This window comes from Lactuca saligna, chromosome 1, assembly GCF_052625555.1.
Source record: "Lactuca saligna cultivar CGN05327 chromosome 1, ASM5262555v1, whole genome shotgun sequence".
Classification (NCBI taxonomy): domain Eukaryota; kingdom Viridiplantae; phylum Streptophyta; class Magnoliopsida; order Asterales; family Asteraceae; genus Lactuca; species Lactuca saligna.
In genome coordinates this window covers 193,096,639-193,123,317 of record NC_136417.1, presented here as the reverse complement: position 1 = coordinate 193,123,317, position 26,679 = coordinate 193,096,639, and the positions used below count along the sequence as shown (strand labels likewise).

General features: G+C 39.3%; 1 protein-coding gene, 1 long non-coding RNA gene and 2 pseudogenes across 2 annotated transcripts; all 4 read right to left on the bottom strand.

Annotated features, from left to right (window-relative positions):
- Window positions 1–1,883: 1,883 nt before the first annotated feature.
- Window positions 1,884–3,414, bottom strand: LOC145001830 (uncharacterized). Its single transcript, XR_013661724.1, has 3 exons — window positions 3,287–3,414; window positions 3,128–3,219; window positions 1,884–2,338 (listed from the first exon to the last, which is right to left on the bottom strand). It is a non-coding gene; the product is annotated as an uncharacterized LOC145001830 (long non-coding RNA).
- On the bottom strand, window positions 3,414–12,444 carry LOC145014554 (protein NAR1-like). Its single transcript, XM_078972947.1, has 5 exons — window positions 12,289–12,444; window positions 12,074–12,126; window positions 11,833–12,004; window positions 11,736–11,748; window positions 3,414–3,418 (listed from the first exon to the last, which is right to left on the bottom strand). Exons 1-5 carry the CDS (start codon window positions 12,442–12,444, stop codon window positions 3,414–3,416), a joined length of 399 nt encoding a protein of 132 aa, XP_078829073.1.
- Window positions 12,445–18,612: 6,168 nt separating this feature from the next.
- On the bottom strand, window positions 18,613–20,201 carry LOC145014545 (protein FAR1-RELATED SEQUENCE 6-like; annotated as a pseudogene).
- Window positions 20,202–23,737: 3,536 nt separating this feature from the next.
- Window positions 23,738–26,679, bottom strand: LOC145001819 (OBERON-like protein; annotated as a pseudogene).

The following is a 26,679-nucleotide window of genomic DNA, read 5'->3' as shown; positions in this document are numbered from 1 at the left end:
TCCTTACCGCCTTATACAAGAGATCTAAGGCGAACTCAAAACCCTGGTAGTCCTTCCACTAACTCGCTCACCACCGAAGCCGGGACCAAACCCTATTCCCTCCTCGTGTGTACTCATCCTCATCCGGCAAAGCAACTATCCCCACGATCCAAACATAACCATTAATTCTCCTTCCCATAGGCTTCTTATATTCTCCATGACTCTCACCGATTCGAGTATGGATCCTGCGCTTTCTGTAGTACGGGCTCATACTACCTTCCACACCTATCCATACTTTCCTCAGCAATCCTCTCGAATTCTCTAAGTCACCTACTCCACTGGTGCACCAAATATCCGCTAAAAAGCAACACAACAGCCACCAAAGTAACCCCTAGGCTCCCCCTAGGTTCCCAACCTCACCGAACCGTCCCACCAACTCACTGGAGCATATCCTAGTCTTTCCTAGGTTCCCAACCTTGTCCTGCCATCAGCTGCTGAAGAACTCCCCATGATGCCAAGCAACCACCTCCTGGATATCGTCATATCCACTTAGTAGCTGACTCCCATCACTCAAGAGTTCCACAAAGCACAAAGCAAGCAACATTCGTGTAGTTGCACTCCAATCCAAAGAACTATCATAAAACATTCAGCCCACATACCACAACCTATCCTGTCCACATCCATCCATCCTCACTGTTGGTTGCCTTATGCAGGCAAATTATACACAGAACAGGATCTAATAGACTGTCGAATAATAGACTCTACCCTATGACCACAACCATACAAGGAACATGAAATAAGGCCAAATCATTTATTCTAAGGCTATAAGATCCTAACCGTATACAATTTTCAAAACATACACTTAGTAGTTACCAATACTAATAATCATTCTCATTCTAGCATGGCATCTAATATTCCCAAGGTTACAAACACCACATATCAGGCCAAATTATCGTTGATTACTCAGCCCTAACATGCAAGTCTATCAGCTCATACAACATATAAAGGCATCTCCCCTAGCCCTATGCATAAACCAAATCATAACAGATAATATATGTGTATTCTGGGGAAACTTACTTGAGTTCGGCCGATTGCATGCACCACACCTTTTCTTATCTTTAGAAAACTTTCTCCTTGAAAACATTTTTCTTTTTGAAAACTTTACAGATCCTCAATTTGAGTTCAGACACGCCCAAAAGTATGTTTGAATCCCTCAAACAAAGGATCTAATACCAACTTGTAACGACCCAAAAATCAATGGTAAAAATTTCATTTTTAATATAGCTAAAACATTCATACCATTTATTTCAAACATTTCAATTCATCATTAAGTAAAACATTTATCAGAGTTCATCCCAAAATAATTCATTGCGGAAATCATAGGTGTGTGCACTGCGATCAATCCGAGCCCTACTTTTCCAAATTGATGATACCTGAAACAAAAACCGTAAACCGTAAGCACAAAGCTTAGTGAGTTCCCCAGAACATAGCTCACACACAATCCACATAACACATAGCATATTAGCTATAAAAGTTATCTCTACTACATATCATATTAGTTATACAAACTATCTCTACAAAATGTCACATATCATATTAGCTATAAAATTTATCTCTACCATATAATCCATGCATACCAACATATATAAAGATATCGTTGGCTCCCCCCAAGGTTTTATACTTTCATGCCATTGGCTCCCCCATGATCTTTACCTAGGAAAGCTATGAGCTACCCTACATGGTCTTATATCAACAGCCACAGGCTCCCCCCTTTTGATGATTTATATACCAAACTACAAAGTATATTCGCCTGACTAGGACGGGTGAGATAAATGTTAAAAATATTGTTAATTTTTTATATCAACCTCCCTTTTGATGATTTATGTTATTAGGCAGCCATTAAAAGAAGCAAACAAGGGTGTTTTAGTATAAAGTGCATTGGAAACAAATGGAATTAACAAACTAAGATAAAATTATACACGTTCTCCAAAAAAAATTACATAATATATATCTACAAAATACATAAGATATAAAAATACACCTACACTAATCCCTTTTTCTCTTGTGTGTATGAATGTAGAATAAATATTTTTATCATCGCCACCATCAAAATTCAAAATTGCAACTTCTTCACCAGTTGGCATAAAGTCAACGCAAAAAAAGTCAATGTTGAAGGACATGAGAAGTTGAAAGTGGTTGTTAATGTTCACCAGTTATTGAGCTGAGAAGTAATGCTTTTTACAATGGGATGATATTGTGTGTGTATGTGTTGCTTTGCTTTTTCTGATCCAGGATGTTACAGCCATGACTCGTATAACCTCTTCACCATCATGTTTTCAAATGGATCCGCAACCAAAACCTAACATTCATTTTTCATTTTAATACATAAATATAAATTTAAGAGTAGATTACACAAATGGTACCTATGGTTTAGGGTAATTTGCACGTTTGGTCCCTAACTTATATTTTTTACTCGGAAGGTCCCTACTGTTTGTTTTTGTTACGTGTTTTGTCCCTGTCTTACCTAAAAATACTATTTTGCCCTTGATTTTTTAATTTATTTAAATAAACATACCCTCAACCCCATCCCCTCACCTTACCTTACCTTACATACCCCACCATTTTTCCCTATTTAAATAATTTCTTTTTAGGTAAGACAGGGACCAAACGAGTAATAAAAACAAACAATAAGGACCAAGTACGTAACAAAAATAAACAGTAGGAACTTTCTGAGTTAAAAAAAAGAGTAAATTACTGAAATGGTTACTATGGTTTGGTCAAAATTACACGTTTGGTCCCTAACTTTTTTTTTTTGCACTCGGATCGTCCCTGTGGTTTAATTTTGTTATGTGTTTTGTCCCGTACATACATAAAGTTAGGGACCAAACATGCAATTTTGACAAAACCATAGGGACGAAAAACACAACAAAATCAAACCACATGGATGATCCGAATGCAAAATAAAGTTAGGGACCAAACATGTAATTTTGACCAAACTATAAGGACCATTTTAGTAATTTACTCTTAACAAAATAAGTTAGGGATCAAACGCGCAAACCATAGAGACCATTCGTGTAATTTACTCTAAATATAATATAAAACATAAATAATTAAATCAAAGTAAAAGAAAGAAAACAGGAATACTTACATTTTGCATGTATGTGGTCTCTAATGCTTGAATCAAGTCTTTGCCAGATTGTCCTGATTTTGGTTTCAGCTGCCCACCTCCATTTAAGCACCCTGATTTTTCAAAAATATAATAAGCTCATAAAAATAAAAAATAAAAATAAAAATTAAGTTTTTATACCTGAAGGGCATGCCATGATCTCCAAATAGTGATAGTCACATTTTCCCATTTTAAGTTTCCTGACTACATTTTGCAAGTTTCGGAATCCATAACACAATGCAAACTTCAATACTGTTTTACCTTCTACCTACACTGTAACAACGCAAAATTTCAAATAAAATTTTCATTTAGAAGAAAGTGATTTCATTCAACCAATAGTATTTATTCCATGTTTCATATCAAATACATAAATAAAATCCCCAAGATCTCAAAAAAGCAGCAGTGTGTATGCATCATGCCGGCGCCTTCCCACGGTCCTCGCTAGTACCTGAAACACATACATGACAACTTGTAAGCATAAATGCTTAGTGAGTTCCCCAGTATACGACTTACACATATACGCCCTTCCAGGCCCTGACCTTCCGGTCCACAACACATCGCCTTTCGGCCCGTAACATAATCGCCTTCCGGCCCATAACATATTGCCTTCCGGCCTGTAACATATTGTCTTCCGGCCCATAACATTTACAACACATAATACATTTAATCTAACGCACATAGCACTTATATCATATATCATACCTGACCTTTCTATCACATAACATATCGCCTTCCGGCCCGTATAAACATACATATCATACATAGCAACTACCTTTCTATTTATAGCATATATAACACACATCGTATCCGACCTTCCGGTCACACAGTCAAACCCTTCCGGGTATAGTATAGTGAGAAGACTCACCTTGTGGTATTGAAAACTATCAACTCTTGAAATCACTCGCACTCGATCCGCCGATCTGCAGACTCCCTATAATACCATATACCCTTATTAATACTCTTATCATTCAAGACAACTGACCCTAAGAAATTACATGCAGGTCAACTCTGGTCAACGGTCAACTGGACCGGACTCGTCGAGTGTAAAGGTGACTCGACGAGTCGAGACGTCCTCTCCAACTTTCCCTGATGTTCCCTTTCTACTCGTCGAGTATCCCCCTTGACTCGACGAGATCCACGTGGAAGAATCGCGGGGCCACCCCGACTCCACTCGCCGAGTCTGAAGAACAACTCGGCGAGTCCCAATGAATCTTCAAGCTACTCGCCGAGTCTGTTCATAAGACTCGGCGAGTCCATGCCATGCAGTCGATCAAACTGCTTCCTGAAATACGTATGGTCCCGAAATACACAATCATGGGACCTTCTGGACCTTTAAACATCCTATTACTGGGTTATAAACGTTAGGGTAACAATATAATAATCCATCTAATCACCAAATGGGTTTCATAAACCATAAATTCGTGCACACATCAATATAGCAGAATTGATCCGAAATTTTACCTGAATAACACCTTCTCTGTGTCCCCAAACCTCAGGACTCGATCCCCTTGATATCCCTTTGGCCAAAACTCTTCTTCTTCTTGCCTCACAAATTCTTCAAAGTTCCAATAGCCTTCCCTCCTGCTCTAGATGTCCACAGACGCTTAGGGTTCTTCTCAATCGGCCAAAAGACGAACAATGACGGCATATGGGGCGTTATATACGATCCAAAACTAAACGGCTAGGGTTTCTGCTGAACAGCGTCGACTCGCCGAGTCCATAATGGACACGTCGAGTCCAATCGCGAACCCGCGACCCAGTCTGTGGTCCTACTCGGCAAGTCTGGCTCCAACTTGCCGAGTCCCTTCCTAAAATGCCCCAAAAATAATATTACAGCAATACCTATAATTCCGGGCTGTTACAACTCTCCCCCACTAGAACTAGACTTCGCCCTCGAAGTCTCACTCTGCGAATAATTCCGGATGTTGCTCCCGCATCAGACGCTCCGGCTCCCAAGTCATCTCCGATCCTTTCCGATGTTGCCACTGAACCAACACCAGAGGTACTTCCTTGTTCCGCAGAACCTTGATCTTCCGATCCCTGATAGCTACCGGTATTTCGGCGTAATTCAGGCTCGCATCCACCTGAATATCCTCTAACGGAACCACTGCCGATTCATCGGCTATACACTTCCTCAGCTGTGATACGTGAAAGGTATTGTGAATCTGTCCCAACTCTGCTGGCAACTCCAACCGATAAGCTACCCGACCTACCCTTGCAATTACACGAAATGGACCTATGAACCGGGGCCCCAACTTGCCCCTCTTTCTGAACCGGATCACCCCTTTCCAAGGAGAAACCTTCAGGAGAACGAAGTCGCCAACCTGGAATTCAAGCTCGGACCGGCGTCTGTCCGCATAACTCTTCTGTCGGCTCTGGGCGGTCAATAACCTCCGCCTAACCTGCTGAATCTGCTCTGTCGTCTGGAGTACGATCTCTGTACTGCCCATCACTCTCTGTCCCACCTCTCCCCAGCAAATGGGAGTCCGACACCTCCTACCATACAACAACTCAAAAGGTGGCATACCAATGCTCGAATGATGGCTGTTGTTGTAGGAAAACTCAGACAAGGGTAAATGCGCATCCCAGCTACCCCCGAAGTCTAACACACACGCTCTAAGCATGTCTTCCAATGTCTGAATCGTCCGCTCGCTCTGACCGTCTGTCTGGGGATGGTATGCAGTACTAAAATGTAGTTTAGTACCCAGCTCCTCATGAAATTTCTTCCAGAACCTGGAAGTGAAGCGTACATCATGGTCTGAAACAATCGAGATCGGCACTCCATGCCGAGATACTACCTCTCTCACGTATAACTCCGCCAACTTCTCCGCTGATGAACTCTCGCTAATGGCAAGGAAGTGTGCACTCTTCGTCAATCTATCCACAATCACCCAAATTGCATCGACTCCCCTGGCAGTTCTCGGCAATTTGGTGATGAAATCCATAGTAATCTGCTCCTACTTCCACTCAGGAATCTCCAAGGGCTGCAACTTACCATGCGGTCTCTGGTGCTCGGCTTTAACCCTACGGCAGGTCAAACACCTCTCAACGAACCAAGCGACGTCTCTCTTCATACAAGGCCACCAATATTCCTTCCTCAAGTCCAAATACATCTTCGTAGCACCGGGATGGATTGAGAATTTCGATCTATGAGCCTCCTCCATCAAAGTAATACGCGTACCGCCCACGAATGGTACCCAAATCCGACCCTGAAACGTCAGAAGTCCTCGTCCATCTTTAACGAACTCTGAAATTAACCCAACGACCCGCTCCTTCTTCTGCATCTCGGATCTCACAACCTCGGCCTGTGCCCCACGAATAGCATCCAATACCGGAGTCATCACCGTCAGTCCCTAAGAAATTACATCTCGCAATGGAGTGCTCTCCGCCCTACGGCTCAATGCATCGGCTACCACATTAGCCTTGCCTGGGTGGTATAGGATCTCACAGTCATAATCCTTAACCACGTCCAACCATCTCCTCTGACGCATATTTAGGTTGGGTTGATCCATCAAATACTTCAAACTCTTATGGTCCGTATATATAGTACATCGAACCCCATACAGGTAGTGACGCCAAATCTTGAGAGCGAACACTACTGCCCCTAACTCTAAGTCATGCGTGGGATATCTCGCCTCGTGAGGCTTTAGCTGCCTCGACGCATAAGCTATCACATGGCCTCTCTGCATTAACACTGCACCCAGTCCCGAAATCGATGCGTCGCAATATACTACAAAATCTTCCATCCCCTCCGGGAGAGGTAATACCGGGGCTTCACACAGCCTCTGACGAAGTGTCTCGAAGGAAATCTGTTGCTCGGGTCCCCATGAGAATGCAACACCCTTCCGGGTCAATCTGGTGAGCGGTACCGCGATCTTGGAGAAGTCCCTAATAAACCTCCGATAGTACCCCGCCAACCCAAGGAAACTCCTGATCTCGGAAGGTGACTTCGGTGCCTCCCAACTCATCACTGCTTCCACCTTGGCCGGATCGACCAATATCCCTGCCTGATTAACAACATGTCTAAGAAATTGGACCTCCCGCAACCAGAAGTCACATTTGGAGAATTTTGCATATAGCTTCTCCGACCTCAATACCTCAAGGACCTCCCTCAAATGTCCCTCATGCTGCTATCTAGTTCGCGAATACACTAGGATGTCGTCGATAAATACAATTACAGACCGATCCAGCATCGGCTTGCATGCCCTGTTCATGAGGTCCATGAACACTGCCGGGGCATTGGTGAGCCCGAAAGGCATCACCACGAACTCGTAATGCCCATACCGCGTCCTGAATGCTGTCTTCTGAACGTCCTCATCCCGCACTCTTACCTGATGGTACCCTGATCTCAAATCGATCTTGGAAAACCAAGATGCCCCTTGCAACTGATCGAATAGATCATTGATCCTAGGTAACGGATAGCGGTTCTTGACCGTCACCTTGTTCAACTCCCGGTAATCAATGCACATCCGGTGTGAACCATCCTTCTTCTTGACGAACAGAATCGGTGCTCCCCACGGCGAGCTACTCGGCCGAATAAATCCCTTCCCCACCAACTCCTGGAGTTGCGAGGACAACTCTTGCATCTCTGGAGGTGCAAGACGGTAAGGCACCTTCGCAATAGGCGCAGCCCCCGGAATCAGATCGATACCAAACTCTACTTGCCTCGCAGGAGGTACTCCCGGCAACTCCTCAGGAAAAACATCTGGAAACTCGCGCACCACTGGAACCTCCTCCACTGTCCTCGGTCTCCCGGAAGCCTCCCGCGTATCCATCACATACGCCACAAAACCTCTACATCCCTACTGTAGGCATTGCCTCGCCCTAGCGGCCGAACAAAAGGCTGATCCCGAACGGGTACCCTCGCCGTATACCGTAAGAACTCCCCCACTAGGGTCTCGTATAGTCACCAGCTGGCGCTCACAGTCGATGACAGCGCTGAATCGGCTCAACCAGTCCATGCCCACGATGACACAGACATCCCCCATCACAATAGGAATTAGGTCAATCGGAAACGCAACCCCGAAAATCTCTAGTACGCATCCCCGAAGAACCTCCGTGGCACAAACCACCCTCTCGGCCGCTATAGAAACTCTCAGAGGCCGAATTAACGGCTCACGACTAATGCTGATATGCTGACTAAAAGCTAAAGATATAAAGGATCTACTCGCACCTGAATCAAATAACACTAGAGCAGGCATAGAGTTCACAAGAAAAGTACCTACACATACATTAACATAAGCATAACATTTCAACTTTAAGGTAAATACGTGAATTACAGCATACCTGCCACAACATCAGGCGCAGCGCGGACCTCCTCCGCAGTCAGCTGAAAGGCTCTCCCGCGAGCCCTCGAGGCCTCGACCTTCACCGTTCGGGTCTCAGTAGTCCTGGTAATCGGTGTAGATCCCTGACGAAGCTGCGGGCACTCGGCCTTCCGATGGCCTGTCTGGTTGCAGTGAAAGCAAACCATAAACCCCTTAGGACAATCCCTGGCAATGTGTCCTTCCTTGCCACACTTGTAGCAACCACCAGCTCGATACGCCCCCTCATGACCCTTGCCGCACTTTCCGCAAGTGCGGCCCTTCGGACCTCCCATCCTCGCATCAGCGGACTTGATCCGCTTGGCTGCCGGCTGAGACTGAGCCGGCCGCCGATCCACCTGCCGAGACTCGGCCTCCTCCCTGGCCTGGGTCTCCAACTCGATCTCGCGCTTCCTGGCGTTCGCCTGAAGCTCAGTGAAAGTACGATAGGTGGAGTTTGATTCAAACTCCCTGATATCCCTCTTCAACACGCCTAAATACCGGCTCATCCGTGACTGCTCTGTAGACACCAGCTCTGGGCAGAACATCGCCCTCTCATGAAACTTCCGTGTGACCACCGCAACGGAATCAGTACCCTGCTTAAGGGTCAAGAACTCCTGAATCAATCATTCCCTCTCCACTGGGGGAACGTACTCGTCCCTGAACATCTCAGTAAACCTCTCCCATGTCACCGCTGTAATCTCCTCCATAGTGAAGTTCGCCGTCACGAACTTCCACCAATCCTTCGCTCCCAGACGGAGCTGGTTTAAGGCGAACCGTACCCTCAGGTGCTCCGGGCATGAGCAAGAGTAGAAGCACCCCTCAATGTCGGCGATCCACCTCATCGCAGCAATCGGATCATGCGTCCCATCGAACTCAGGGGGTGTCGTGTTGCTGAATTCCCGGAACAACAACGAATCGCCCCCTTGCGGCCTGGCAGCGGCCACGGCTGCGGTAGCGGCAGCGGTTGCAGCCTCAGTCAGTGCGGCGTACCGCTCCTCGAACGTCTCCATCAGTGTGGTCTTAATAGACCCAAACATCTCCGGGATCTCAGCCCGGATTGCTGCGGCTACCTCATCCTGAATCATCTGACGAATATCCTCGTCGCTCACACCGCTCGAACTCGCCCCGTGGCGTGTGGTAACCATGATGTCTCTGAAATACAACATAAAATTATCAGAGACTCCATCAAGTACAATCGTACTTGATACGCGACCCTACTCAGTCTCCGATATCCAGGGATTCTTACTTGGGTCTTCCACTGACCCGGTGTCTTCGGTAGTACGGGCCCAATACTACCGACCACACCATATCAGCATTCGTCCCAAATCTTCCTCCCCAAACCCCGAATAGTGAGTACTCTACCTCTAGTATGCACTATCTACCTGCACGCTATCGAATATCTCATATAAGCAAACTCCCTAGACTAAGGCATCACAAAACAGACCATTCTAGTCCTATCATGAATACCTAGTCTTCTAGCATGCATAACAATTCATAATTCAGTGCATAACATAACATTGTAAGGTATTCTGGGGATCTTTACCGTTCGGGCGCTGGCTGATCGTACACACTGCTCCGTTCTTGTTTACCACTTTACCATTTATAAAAATTTATGTCTTCATTATTTTTAAAAGATTTTTCCTCAAATCCTCGGTTTGAGTTCAGTTACACCCGAAGGTACACCCGAATCCCTCAAACCAAGGCTCTGATACCAATTGTAACAACGCAAAATTTCAAATAAAATTTTCATTTAGAAGAAAGTGATTTCATTCAACCAATAGTATTTATTCCATGTTTCATATCAAATACATAAATAAAATCCCCAAGATCTCAAAAAAGCAGCAGTGTGTATGCATCATGCCGGCGCCTTCCCACGGTCCTCGCTAGTACCTGAAACACATACATGACAACTTGTAAGCATAAATGCTTAGTGAGTTCCCCAGTATACGACTTACACATATACGCCCTTCCAGGCCCTGACCTTCCGGTCCACAACACATCGCCTTCCGGCCCGTAACATAATCGCCTTCCGGCCCATAACATATTGCCTTCCGGCCCGTAACATATTGCCTTCCGGCCCATAACATTTACAACACATAATACATTTAATCTAACGCACATAGCACTTATATCATATATCATACCTGACCTTTCTATCACATAACATATCGCCTTCCGGCCCGTATAAACATACATATCATACATAGCAACTACCTTTCTATTTATAGCATATATAACACACATCGTATCCGACCTTCCGGTCACACAGTCAAACCCTTCCGGGTATAGTATAGTGAGAAGACTCACCTCGTGGTAATGAAAACGATCAACTCTTGAAATCACTCGCACTCGATCCGCCGATCTGCAGACTCCCTATAATACCATATACCCTTATTAATACTCTTATCATTCAAGACAACTGACCCTAAGAAATTACATGCAGGTCAACTCTGGTCAACGGTCAACTGGACCGGACTCATCGAGTGTAAAGGTGACTCGACGAGTCGAGACGTCCTCTCCAACTTTCCCTGATGTTCCCTTTCTACTCGTCGAGTATCCCCCTTGACTCGATGAGATCCACGTGGAAGAATCGCGGGGCCACCCCGACTCCACTCGCCGAGTCTGAAGAACAACTCGGCGAGTCCCAGTGAATCTTCAAGCTACTCGCCGAGTCTGTTCATAAGACTCGGCGAGTCCATGCCATGCAGTCGATCAAACTGCTTCCTGAAATACGTATGGTCCCGAAATACACAATCATGGGACCTTCTGGACCTTTAAACATCCTATTACTGGGTTATAAACGTTAGGGTAACAATATAATAATCCATCTAATCACCAAATGGGTTTCATAAACCCTAAATTCGTGCACACATCAATATAGCAGAATTGATCCGAAATATTTCCTGAATAACACCTTCTCTGTGTCCCCAAACCTCAGGACTCGATCCCCTTGATATCCCTTTGGCCAAAACTCTTCTTCTTCTTGCCTCACAAATTCTTCAAAGTTCCAATAGCCTTCCCTCCTGCTCTAGATGTCCACAGACGCTTAGGGTTCTTCTCAATCGGCCAAAAGACGAACAATGACGGCATATGGGGTGTTATATACGATCCAAAACCAAACGGCTAGGGTTTCTGCTGAACAGCGTCGACTCGCCGAGTCCATAATGGACTCGTCGAGTCCAGTCGCGAACCCGCGACCCAGTCTGTGGTCCTACTCGGCGAGTCTGGCTCCAACTTGCCGAGTCCCTTCCTAAAATGCCCCAAAAATAATATTACAGCAATACCTGAAATTCTGGCCTGTTACATACACATTCACATAAAAATAAATAAATAAATAAATAAATCCAAATACTCTCATTTGATTACAACACAACAACATACTTGTAAGTTGACTTCCTGAAAGTCAGAATTTCTAATGGTTTTAAAATCCAAAGGGCCTTTGATATCCTGATCAAAAAGTGTCTTTGCAGCATAACGAAAGATTGTATCTGCATATCCTCCTGAACTTCCTCTAACCCCAAAAAGATTCTCTTCTTCACTCACATTCGATAACCTGTCAATCAAATAAATATTAATTTTTATTTCAACAAAATTTTAAATTTACCCAAATATGTATACTTACAATTTATCAACAGGGGATTCATCCAAATTCATGAAATCTACTACTGCTTTTGTCTGCAAAAATAACAAAACTAGATTTATTTCTATATTTTTTGCCTCATATCAAAACTACCTATATTTGCCCTTGTCCATTATCATCATATGAAGGATATTTTAGGTATTTGATGAGTCGTATTTTATTTTTAGCTAGAGCGAAATTCATTGTTGAGTGTTTACCTGTATTAAATCTAAGACCTCTCTAGTTGTCAAAACGGAATCTACCTCTGTAGTCATTTCACCAGATTCATCATGAAAAACAAAATCATCTCTTGAAGCCTCCAGCTTTTTGTCATAACAAGGCATCACTGTCACATGATAAATCTCACTTGCCATATACAATTAATGCACATTTTTAATATTTAAACCATTCTACTTTAATATTTAATCTTGTAATTTCAAATTATTTCAAACTAATGATCACCTAACACCTAGCTTGTGGCATAGATGGTGCTTAATGATAGCTCCAATGGATTGTTGAGGACTCTTCACTGAAGAAATATATGGCAAAACATACGAACCAAGTGTTTTTTCAGCATAGCATATCCACCCTGAAAGTATACAACAAGAAAGGCTTAAATCTTAAAAAGAAAAAAAAAATGTATAGAAAGAGATGAAAGTAGGATGCTATAATACACAACCTGGACATGCAGAGGATATCATGGGTAGAAATGATGTAGAAGATTCCTTGTCATCTGAATTGCTTTGTTTATAACGTGATATGAATTCATTACAAGATTCAATAAGAGACAAATCTCTACTACAACTTGTATCAAATACAACTTTAACCCCCAAAGATTTGAAAAATGTAGTCAGTTTCTTGAAAACCTGAAAGCATTCCATTCACAAACAGATACTGAATTTTCATGTAGAAAAAAAAAAGCATTTTTGAGAAAGCTATCTCTATCTCATTGCAGATTGATTCATAAAGAAAGTGGAAGGGTGATAATATAAAGGAATTTACTTGAAGTGGAGAAAGACCATAATGCACAGCAATGGAATCCCTTGACTGAGGTGAAAGAGAGATAATAACAGTTTTGCCATTGTTTATATTGGATAGAAACTCATCCAAGCTTTGCTTCTCTAACATAACAGTCTCTGCAGAAGTAATACACCCACTGCATGATTACAACAATGTTATTGTTACCAATTCAATTCATCAACACTTGATGTATAATGGATTCTAGGAGTTAGTGATCAGGAAGTGTTACCTACATGCTAAGCAATCCTTTAGTGATATTTTTACTGGATCTGTTTCAAGAGTCTCTTTAACAAGTGTTGTTTTTACCAGCTTCTGTTCAAGAAAAAGCAATTGGTGAATAACAATAGTCATATGTGTAATAGAGCCTACTTGATATTCCAGCAAAGAAGATGCAACTTGATATTCATGTCAAACCTAAACTTTTCAAATGCAAAATTGTTGTCAATTAAGTCAGAAGTTAAACACCTATACAATTCTATTTGTGATACTTTTTATAGACTGGTTTGCAATTTGAAAACGAAACATACACCTTTTGGATGTGATGATAAAATGAAAGAGGGCAACTTTCTGAATAGAATCACAGGATATTACTATTCTAGTGTGGTTACAATTCGAACAAAATCTAGAAGCAAGTTAAAGGCTAGAACAAATGTTAATGGTTCTACAGCTAACGAACTAGGGTTAGAACTTAGACGCGAAGTTAAATTCACAATAAAGCCTGGCAAAGGTACTCCTTTTCGTTCAAAAGTTAAGATAAAATCAGAGAGCTCTACGTTCTAGTGCTATAACACATTCCTGATGAAGCTAGTAGAATCACAACCAAGTCAAAAACATCGTAAAAACTAAACAATAAGCGAAAACATGGGTTATGATTAGTATAAAACAATCTAGGGTTCAGAAAGTAGAGATGATAGAAACCTTTGGCTTATCAACGAGCCTAGCGGAACCGGACTTCATAGAAACAACACAGCCCTGTGATGGTGCGATGAAATCATTAAGGTCGCTGATCCTTAGTGTGGCCGAGAATTTCTCCGACATATTTTCGAGTAGATTTGTGATTTAGAGTCAAACTGTGCGTGATTTTGATTGTAGAAATTGAAAGGGAACGTTGCTTGTCTGGAAAATTAAGTTTCGTCCGGAATATATGGTAGAAAGGATTTTTACGGGCATATGGCGGTCATCGGCGGCGGTGGAAGAATATAAATGTGGTCGCACGTGGGAGAAAAAGAGAGAAATGTAAAGTATTTTAGGTGACGGTTATATCCGTCATATTGTCTGTTATTTGAATATATAATTATGGGGTGTTTGGCTAATTTTTCAACTTATAGCTTATATAAGCTAATAAATTAAGGGGTAAATGTCACAAAAAACATTTTTTTTACACAGAAATTCGATTTTGACACTGTGTTTTTTTTTTTGTCAATTTTGACACTGTGTTTTCCAATTTGTTACAATTCTGACCACTTGACCGGTTAACCAGGTTACATGCTGACGTGGCATGATGACGTGTCAGTTTTAATGACGTGGCATGCTGACATGATATGGTGACATGTCAAAATTGATTTTTTTCCATAAAAAACACTAAGTTTTCACTTTTTTTTATTTTGACACTAAGTTTAACTTTTTATTTCAATTTTGACACTATGTTTTTTTTGTTCCAATTGAACATCTTTTATCAAATTTTGGTCAATTTTGTCTATTTTCTATTTGAAATCGTATAAATATATTTTTTTTATTACATTTTAAACTGTATAAACATATTTTTTTTCGTTTAAAAACCACATTTTTATTTAAATACAATGTGTTTTTTTTTCATACATTCAAAGCATTAGTTATATCATGAGAATCACACTAACCATAAGCTTCTAATAAGATGTAAAAATTTGATGGGTTGCAAACTTAATATCTGAGTTTTGATCGACTACATGCCTCCAAACCTCCAAACGCATTTTAAAGTTGCATATTTAATATAAAATATAATTTTTATATAACTAATACATATTTATATATAAAAATATGGTTTGAGTGTAAAAAAAATGTATTTATACAAAACTATGATTTTTTAAATGAAAAAAAAAACATATTTATACGGTTTAAATGTATTAAAAAAAATATTTATACGGCAAATAGAAAACTGTCAACATTAAACAAAATTGGAAAAAATGATGTTCGATTTGGAACAAAAAAACATAGTGTTAAAGTTGAAAGAAAAAATTAAACTTAGTGTCAAAATTGAAAAAAATTGAAAACTTAGTGTTTTCTGTGAGGAAAAAAAAATCAATTTTGACACGTCAGCATATAATGTCAGTATGTCACGTCATCAAAACTGACACGTCAGCATGTAACCTGGTTAACTGGTCAAGTGGTCAGAATTGTAACAAATTGGAAAACACAGTGTCAAAATTGACACAAAAAAAAAACACAGTGTCAAAATCGAATTTATGTGTAAAAAGAGTGTTTTTTGTACCATTTACCCTAAATTAAGAGGAGCTACTTATAGGTTTTAACTTATTTCTGGTATGTCATTTTAATAAGTTATTTCTATCAAAACATTTATTTTAACTTATATCAGTGTGAAACTAGTAATAAGTTAAAAAAATAAACTTAGTCAAACACCCTCTATGTCATATTGTAAGCTTTTATATATACAACTCGAGAAATTAAATTGTCTCATACCATTTCTTCCTACAATTATTCTTACGCACTAAAATCAAGTCATTTGTCATCTTTTTTTCCACCTCATCTGATCTATTAAGATATCCCTAAAATAACCTTAGAGATAATTGAAAAAAACAAAAGAATAGAAAATCACGGAATCACCTTCATCTCCAACCTGTCCAAGCTTTCTTTTCGTCTTATATCTTCCAGTCTACTTTAATCGACATCTTCAATCCTGGAATTCTCAGAACCAATCGACCTCTTTAAACCCAAAAAGCATATTAAGTTTGCCGATTGAAACCTCCTTCCAGCCGAACAGGGGAATATGCCAATTGTCGGAGGTGCTACTCCTTACATTTTTGGTGTTGCTGGGGAAGAAGAATCAGATGGTTAGAGTCATGGGTGGTTAATTTCAATACCAGAACAATTTTTAGGGTTCGTTTCAGAGGATTAGGGCTGATTCTTGGTGGGATAAATGGAGGATCTTGATGGTTATAAGGTATTCAATTTCATGGATTAGGGCCGGTTCTTCTTTATGTTTTCCCTTTTCCTTGCTTGTGTTATTTTCTTTTTACAATTCAACACAGATGATGACTTTGAGAAGCTTGTTAATTGTATGCATCCACCCAGGTAATAACACGTCTTTCGATTGGTTGTTTCCTAACCAACTTAAATTCCTTCATTTTTCATGTTTTGTAATCGGGTATTTGAAACACTCGGATTATTGATGAAGGTATCCTCAAATGGCACCAAAAGAGTATTGTGGAATTAATTCTCCAAATATGAATATGGAAACAAGCTTTCAGAAGATAATGTCACAGATCATATCCAACAGATATCCATAAAGAATGTTTTTTAAATCCAGTCAGGTGCAGTCAAATGTTGAATAATAAATAGTACAACATCAAACAGGAGAAGCAAAAACACAAACAACTCCTAACCAACAACAAAGACTTCAAAGAAGAGAACCAGGACAAAAACACCCATGAAACAAAGCACAAACAACACAGGAACCAAAAACTAAGGAAACCAAGGAAACCAAGAAACAAGTAGCAAATCACCACGAAACCAAAGAGAAACTTATCAAATCCAAGACAAACAACTCCCAAGGAAGCAGCCAAAACAAAATTCAAAGAATCCATAGCAAAAATGCATGTATTTTAAAGGCTTTCTTACTTATATAGCAATGTAGTTATATGAAATTGTACTCTTATCTTCTATACATTGTAATAGTTAGTACTGAGATTGTTTGAATCTTTTAAAGCAACATATTTGTATGAAAATTGTTTAATATAGCAATATGGTATATTTTTGTAAATACTTTAAATGAATTGTATTTTTGCATCTCGAATCAAATGTCCATTAGTTTCATTTCTCATTTGTACACAAATGCCTTTGAATTGTATTTTGTAAACCTGGACAAAAATGGCCAAAGGTTCCATTTTGAAAATCTTGACAAAAATGCCCTTCAGTTAGAATGCACATAACTCACTAATATGAAGTCGAAATTACTTGATTTTTTTCCAGCGTATACTTTGGTGTTTGTAGTTCATTTTGGACTATACAAACACATATTTTGGTTAGATATTGAATCAGATACAGCCCCCTGAAGACAGCATATCAATGTTGTGTATTTTATGTTTCAGCACTTGTTTTTTTTTTTTTTTGAGTAAATTACACGAATAGTCCTTATGGTTTGGGGTAATTTGCGAGTTTGGTCTCTAACTTATTTTTTTAACTCGTAAAGTCCTTACTGTTTGTTTTTGTTACGCACTTGGTCCCTACTAGTTGTTTTTATTACGCGCTTGGTCCCTATCTTACCTAAAAAGACTAATATTTAAATAGGGAAAATGGTGGGGTATGTCAGGTAAGGTGAGGGGGGTGGAGGTGGTGGTGTGTTTATTTAAATAAATTAAAAAATCAATGGCAAAATAGTCTTTTTAGGTAAGACAGGACCAAGCGCGTAACAAAAACAAACTGTAGGGTCCTTTCGAGTTAAAAAAATAAGTTAGGGACCAAACACGCAAATTACCCTAAACCATAAGGACCATTCGTGTAATTTACTCTTTTTTTCTACAATCTATCCCGCTTTTTAAAATGTGAATAACTTATTCATACGAAGTCGAAATTACTTGATATTTTTTACAGCATGTAATTTAGTGTTTGTACTTCATTTTGGACTATACAAACACATATTTTGGTTACATATTGAATCAAATACAGCCCCCCCCCCCCCCCCCCCCCCCCCGCGAAGACAACATATTTTCAACACTTGTTTTTTTTTTTTGTTTTGTTTTTTTAGTTTTTACTTTGAAAGTGAATTGTTATTCTTGGTTCTATTTTTAAAGTGCATTGTTATTATTGATTCCATTTGTATGTATTGTGTAAAACTCTAATGGTATGTATCATAGGAAACTTAAGAAAATTACACATTGAAAGTACATAATATTAGACAACCCCCATAACATAATAAAATGACCAAAATATCATTTCCTCATCTTCTAGAAGCATCTTTTGAACCTAAAACAAATAAAATCTAATTATTCCTAAAATGGCCAATATGCCTTTTATTTTGAAACTAAGAAATCCAATTGGTTCTTTCAAAATCAATAATCGTAAAATAACTAAAACTGAAAATCACTCTTTTTTCATAATTGTTGTTTTATACTAAATCCACCTACTCCTCGATCTTTCTTGTTCAAACTAGAACATTAAGATCAAACCGGTAGTTCGACCCATCATTACAGAAAATTGCTCCATGATCATGACTTGAATTTGTTTGATTTTCTTGTACGTTCTCCGTTCTTTCACGTGCCTATAAAAACTCAGTTATTATAAAGTATATTAAACAAATAAAAAAACAATCAAAATAGATAAAATATTATATTTTTCTTGCTTTTCTTCTTCATAACCTGTTCTACTCTAGATTCCTTTCTCTTGGATGGTGGACGACCTTTACTACGTACTTGCAATGATGGTAGCAATTTTGTAGCCGATTCTGAAACACGAACATCTTCAACTATCAAATTTGCGTTAGTACTACAACCTAAAATTTAATCATCGTTCAACTTTTCCTTTGCCATATTTATACAACTTAGCAAGTATTCATACTTTTCGTGAGAATTGGCAATATGTGCAACCTCGTAAAAAGTGGAACACAAGTTGTCAAATTGTTTAGCATTTTCATCATTCATCAAATCTTCATAACAATTTATCACTAAGTAGTGTCCATGCTTAACATCTTTCCTCCACCGAGACAAAATATATCGTGGATGAATTTCTTTAACATCCTTCTCAATCAATATCTTCACCATATGCCTACAAATAATTCCTCGAAACTCAAACAAATGACACGAACATTGTATATCACAAGCACTCTCATCATAATTAACACTATAAACAACTTTTTTTAACTCTCCATGTTTCCCTTCCACAATATCTGTGACATGAAATACATATTGTGCACCATCCACTTTGACCAATGAAGAATTACATAGAACAACTTAAAATTTGCATTTGTGTACGCCTCGTGAAACTGTCTTTCAAAATAAAACCCAGTTACTAATTTATATGAAGAATTAAGAGACTCAAAATCAGCCTTAGTTTCTTTCTCAATCTTGCTTTTCAGCGCGTTGTTATATTTCTCAACAAATTGGCGTAATGAGGTTTTAGAATTAACATACGCATAAAAAAAAAACATCCATGCTTTCACTTCTTTGTGTAGTAGACATTCCTGCCCAAAAGTTTACTTTTACATATACCGGCACCCAACACCTTCGATTGTTAAATAAAGAATGTAACCACACATTTTTTTCAAGTCCGTATTTTTCAACCAGCTTGCACCACCCATTTTCAAACTCTTGAGTGTCCATAGATTCATACACAAGGGTTTTTAGAGTCTTCTTTATTACTTTATATTGAGCCAACCTACTTAATTTTTCAGGAATCTTTTTCATAATATGCCAAAGACAAAGATGATGATGAGATTCAGGGAATACCTGTGCCATTGCTCCTTGCATTGATCAACATTGATCAGTTATTATTGCTTTTGGTGCCCGTCCATTCATGCATTCTAGCCATGACTTGAATAACCATACATATGTTATGTATCCTCTCGTGAAAGCAAACCACATCCAGATAAGATAGATTGCCCATGGTGATTAACTCCAACAAACTGCGCAAATGACATATTATATTTGTTTGTCAAATATGTGCTATCGAATGAAATAACATCTCCGAATGACTCGTAAGCTGCCCTAAACCTTGCATCTGCCCAAAATACATTTTGCATACAACCTTCATCATCCATGTCATTCACGTAGAAAAAATTTGAACTCCTTTTTTGCATACGGACAAAATAATTACGAAGTATCTAGGCATCCCCAACCCCAAGTCTTAGTTGTCTCCTTTTTTGCGTGATCGGAAGATCCGACCTGGGACACAACATATGCATCATTCTATTTCTCAATCCCTCTATCAAGTTAGTCGTATGTTTACTCCCTCTGCATGATTGGAAAATTCGACCTGGGTGTATAACATATGCATTTTAAATATAACTTCTCTCCTAATAATTGTTTGTTCATCTAAAGTAAGGAGTATTCTGGAAGTTCTTGATTACCGGAGTATGTCAGGAAGCAGGAAACATGTTCTAGGTCATCTAAACATTCAATAGGTTGTCTGTAGATATCGCTGCTAATTTTAGGTGGATAACAATATCCGTGATCATCGTCAGCTAAATGGCCTTCTAGGAATATCATTTAGGATCATAGGGTCAAACGTCTTGTCACCTGTTATATGTCGAAATTTGTCACAATTTTTCGTGTTTAAGTGGACAACAATACCAACGATTGTCCAAATCTACTCATGAAGGTGGAAGTACTGAAAAACAGATTAAAGTTGTCCTAAAACTTTGATCCCATAATCACAAAAGGTTTACCTGCAATGGTGAAAAAAAATTTAGTGATATTTCATTTTATTTTTATTTCATTTTATTTTTTCTTTAAAATTTTGCAAAGTTATTTTAGTTTAAATTTTTAGATTTTATTTTATTTTATTTTTATTTTATTTAAATGTCCTCAAATTGTTTTTATTTTAATTAAAATTGAATTAGCGGCCCCTTTTTGGATTTCCAGCCCATTCTTGAGTCGTGAATGGTCTAGGGTTATAAAAGGAAGGGTTCTCGGCTGTGTATACTTCTACAGTTCACATTTTAGTTTACGGTCGTGAACCCTTTCACCGATTCTCTCTCACTCAAATCTCGATTCATCATTTCTTGTGTTTGTAATCTGAACTTGCTCACTGATTTGTATAGGTACCTCCAAAACGACCACACTCATGCTAAACGTAATAAAACACGACTGCATTTCGAGGGTCAATTGATGCAAAAAGCATTTTCGGCACTGTTGAGGCATTTGCGGCCTCTGAAGCGTTTACGGTCGTGAACCCGTTCACGGCTGTGAACCCTCCTTTGACCATGAACTCAATTTTAAAATCAAAATAAAAGCCTTATTAATTGAATAATGAGAAAACTTAATCTTTAATGACTTAAATCATTTGCTTTCTCGCTTGACTTGGTTTGTGCAGTTCAAAATGATCGAATGGAAATTTTCAGACAATCACAATGTTGTTGTTTTCCTGGTGGATCCACCATCTGCACATAGCGACTTCAACTCCATGGTTCATGGACTGAAGAAATGTTGTCTGGCTTATGCTCTCAAATCCTATCCAATAATCTTTCAAGATCTAGTGAAGCAGTTTTGGAACTGTGTTGTGGTACGAAAAGAAAATGATGATGAAATTTCTTTAGAAGCTACTGTCAACGGAAGGAAGATCGTTGTGTTTGAGCAAGTTATTCGTGAGGTTTTACAGATTAATGACCAATCTGGACTTCCAACCGAGATCTCTATAAACCAGACCAAGGAAATTATCGCATGCATGGGCTATGAGGGTGAGTTTCCTCCAACAATCAAGAAACTGCTGCCACCCTACTGGAGATTACTGGTCCATGTGTTTGTAAGTTGTATCTCTAGAAATAGAGCCAGGGTTGAAGAGGTCTTGTTGTTAAACACGGGTGCAATTGCTTCTCTGGCTACTAGACTTGACTTTAATTTTTCGAGATTCGTCCTGAACGAAATGGTGGGTAATGTAGAGGGAAAAAGAAAAGACAATTTTCTCTTGTTTCCGCGGTTCCTTCAGATGATCTTCAACAGAAAACACCTGGAACTTGAGAAAAGAGGAGACACTCATGATTTGAAGTCTATTGGTTCCAATACCTTTGGACTCATGAAACAAAACAGAAAAGGAAAATTCATGTTCCAAGGCAAATATCCTTTGGTGAAATTCGGCCAATTCGTAGAAGTTAGTGATTCAACTGAGACTAAAAGCTCATCAGATCCTATGGAAACTAAAGATGACGTGATCATTGCTTCTGAGCATGAGGAAGAGCTTGTTCCTCCGATTGCTATTGTCACCGAGGAGCATGTGCCTATTACCATTGAAGAGGGCAATGAAGATGAAGACACGGAAGATGATGATGAAGAGTTTGTGAATCTTGGTGATGATTTAACTGGTTATGATGATGATCAGATATTCGGGTTTGAGGAGGATGAAGATATAAGGGGTTTGCAGTTTGCTTCCACTGCAACCAGACCGGCCACCGGAAGGTCGAGTGCCCCAAGCTTCGTCAGGGATCAACATAGAAATCTGCACCTGCTGCTTTGCGTGCTACTGATAGTCGGCCGGTGAAGGCCGATGTTCTGAGGGCTCGGGGGAGAGTTTTTCAAATGACATTGGAGGAGGTCCGCGCAGCACCTGATGTCGTGGCCGGTACATATTTTCTTATTTATTTATTTTGAGATTTATTGTGATTATTCTATGCTATATTTAGGTACATTTCTTGTGAATTCTGTACCTGCTTTGGTGTTATTTGACTCGGGTGCGAATCGATCCTTCGTGTCCTTAGCTTTTAGTTGTCACATCAGTATCCGACGTGAGGCGTTGAGTTGACCTTTGATGGTTTCTATAGCTGACGAGCATGCGATTTTTGCTGTTGATGTGTTCCGAGGATGTGTGCTGGAGATTTTTGGTGTCAAGTTTCCGATTGATCTGGTACCGATTGCAATGGGTGATGTCTGTGTCATCGTGGACATGGATTGGTTGAGCCATTTTGGAGCAGTGATCGACTGCGAGCGTCAGTTGGTGACTATACGAGACCCCAGTGGGGGAGTGCTTACAATGTATGGCGAGGGTACCAGATCTGGGTCAACCGACTGTTCGGTTGTCAGGGAGAGACAAAGTTTACAGCAGGTTTGTATGGGTTTCTTGGTGTACTTGATGGATAAGCAAATTGTTTCAGAGACGCCGAGCGCTATCTTCCGAGAGGCAGGTGGAGTTTCCTACAAAATTTCCGATGACCAATAATTCATCGGATTTTCCTACACATTACCGATGAACTTTCAAGGAAAATGTGTTCTGATATTTTCTAAAAAATAAACTCCAAGGAGCCTCACATTTTACGTTAAAAGTTTTTCATTTAAGTGGATTCCTAACAAGTTTTTCGGAACTTCCGAAGATATTTAAAATAAAAAACAATATACATTATAAATATTATTAATATTATCATATGATATTATTACAAACATTATTTGTGATATTGTTATTACTATTATCAATTTGTTATAAACAATGTCAATATCTTTATTATAACTTTATTATTTAAAATTAACAATTACATCAATAAAAGGAATATTGTATTCCTTTCAAAGCGAAGTATGTTGCTCCTTGACGCCAAAACAAATGACCAATATTTTTGTTGACCAAATAAAAATTATAAAGCGTATTACAAAAACTACCAGAGACTCATCACCTTTCGTTTAGTAGTAAAATACACAAGACATTTTATGGTTACGTTTAATGAAATTTATAAGATGGGCATTACAAAGATCACAAGTTTTATCCCACTACCATGAGTATCAATCCCAATCCGAGTCCAATACATGTCAAACAGAGTACAACGTCATCATACTCTACCTTATCCGGTATAAAGTTAAGTTACTACAGCTTTGAACTACAATTATAAACAACATAACATAAACAAAAAAAAAAAAAAAAAAAAAAAAAAAAAAAAAAAAAAAAAAAAATCCAAATCATCCCCGAAAAAAATAAAATAAAATAAAATAACCAAATCAAACGGACCCACGTGAGCGTATATCACTCACTTGCCCGTCTCCTTTTGTCGGCACGGTGTACATGTTCTTAAGCAAATCCTGAATCTTATTATACATCATCATCTGAGACGGCTCACCACCACCACCACCACCGCTGCCACTGCTGCCGCCACCTCTAGATGAAGTTTCCGCCAACTTCATCTTCTCAAATAAATACTGTTTTTCAGCTTCAGCCTCATGCAACCTCTGTTTCAAATACCTGTTGGCGTAATCGTCCTCTGATTTTTCAACTTTTGCAAGTGCGATCCGTTGCAGGCGGTCGGCTTCCCGGCGGGCCTCGGCGGCTTTAAGGTCAAACATCTCGGCCTCAGCCTGTTTGAGTCTGACGATGCTTTCAAGCTCCTCCACTTGTTGCTTCTTTTTTTTCTTTCCAATTTTAAGGCGGCTACTTCACACGCTTTGTCTTTCAGTTCTTGATCGCATGCCTCGAGTGCCAAACGCGCTTTTTTTGTCATTCGCACTTTTTCTTCTTCCACCATTTCCATTTTTTTAATGGCTTCTTGGACCACGTCTGCTATTCGGTTGAATGCTTCTTGTGGGGCCATTACCACGCCACTTTCTTCGTGTTTTCGAGGGTCTATGTCAAACTCTGCAATAAACGGCAATGTACTTTCATTTCCTATTTTAAGTTTTTCCTATTATTTAAACATTGTACTTCAATATTCTACCCAATTATAGTATTTTACTTTTAATTAGGACGTTACACTTTGAAGAATCTATCGTGAAAATTTCATTTGTATTTGGATGACATTGCCTTAATTGTGTTAACACAACCTTAACATTATCAAGTGTTTAAAGGGAGAGAAATATGTAATAGCTTCCTACTTTTAATCCTTTTTAGGGTAAAATACAATAATTGCAATGTACTTTCATTGACATTTTACAGCAGCCTACTTTTGTTTTTTCCTATTATGGTGTTGTACTTTAAAAGATAAACCCAATTATAGCAATATCATCCAAATACAAAACAATTAAACTATATTCCATCCCGATTATACCATTAAACTTCAATATTGATTTTATAATTATTATAATGATAACTATTATTATTATTATTTTCTCCTTTCTCTATTTTCTAAGTTTTTCCGATGTATTACTACGGAATTATGATATTTGACCATGAAGAGTGATCTCTTATCCCATATCAGACTAGTTATTTTTCATGGATAATTGCCGAATTATGATATTTGACCTTATAAAATGAAAACTACAATCAAATTAACTAATTAAATATTTCAGCAGAAAAAAAAAAAAAAAAAACAAGAGTAATTTACAAAAATAGTCCTCATGGTTTGGGTTAATTTGCACATTTGATCCGTAACTTATTTTTTTAACTTGGAAGGTCCCTACAGTTTATTTTTGTTGAGCGCTTGGTCCCTGTCTTACATAAAAAGACTATTTTGCCCTTATTTTTTTGATTTATTTAAATAAGTTGGCATAGGTAAGGTAAGGTAATGTGAGGCGGAAATGGGGTTGGGATGTGTTTACGTAAGACAGGGACCAAGCGTGTAACAAAAACAAACAGTAGGGACCTTCTGAGTAAAAAAAATAAGTTATGGACCAAATGTGCAAATTACCCCAAACCATAAGGACCATTTGTGTAATTTACTCAAAAAAAAAAAAAAAAAAAAAAAAAAAAACTACATGAGAATATTGATTACCTTGGAAAAAGGAGAGTATTGCCTTTGAAGCAACAGGTTCTGCTACCCCAGTTTTGAGCTTTTCCACAAGTTCTCCACACTTCCAATACAATTTCCTCCCTCTAACTTCTTCACTCCCTCGAAAAATCCTACTCACATATTCAAGCTCTCTAACCAAAGCCTCTCGATCCCACAAAGGAGCACAATGATGAAACACATCTTTCACCCATCCAAACAATTCAGATGTCCTCATACACGCCCTACACCTAAAAACCATCTCCCCCAAACTCCCACCATTCCCAATTTGTGCATTATGTATTGCACAATCCGTATGCGTCCAATGAGAACACACATCACACCCGATCCAACGACACGTATTCACCTCAAAATCAAACTTGCTACAGATCACACACATGCAAAGATTACAGAAACCGTTTCTTTTCACACAGATCTCACACGTGCAGTTATCAGCAGGGATCTGGTTTCCACACGCGATGTTTCTACATCTTTTGTATAAAAAGATTTCGATTAAAGAAGCTTGAGATAGACTAACAGTTGGACGAAGGAAAGCTTGGATTCCAGTCTTTATAGCAACCAAGATTTCTAACTGTCCTCGGTGAGCTAAAATGAGGGTCTTTTCGGTCAAATCACCACAACTCAAAACCATTTTTTGAAGAAAAATGTATTCTTCTCTATGTTGATGACCACCCATTCCTTCGATTAGACCACGGAGTTCGTTTTTTAGCTTGTCTAAATACTCTTTGGGAAGATGATGCATTCTATCTGCGATTATATCGACGCGTTCTCTTGAAATGCCTCTAAGGGACATTTTGTCAGTTATGTGGCGGATGACTGAATGTTCGGCTTCTAGTGGTTTGGATATTGTTAATGGGTCGGGTGTGGGCCAGGTTTCACGGGAACTTGCACTTTCGGTTGGTGAATCACGGATTTGGTCTGAATTTGAGCCACGTTCTTGAATGTTGGGAGATCCGCATGCTTCACCTGGAACAAGAGTTAGAGATGTGTGGAGGACCCCCGACTTTGGTTGCTGACGTGGCGGAAACAT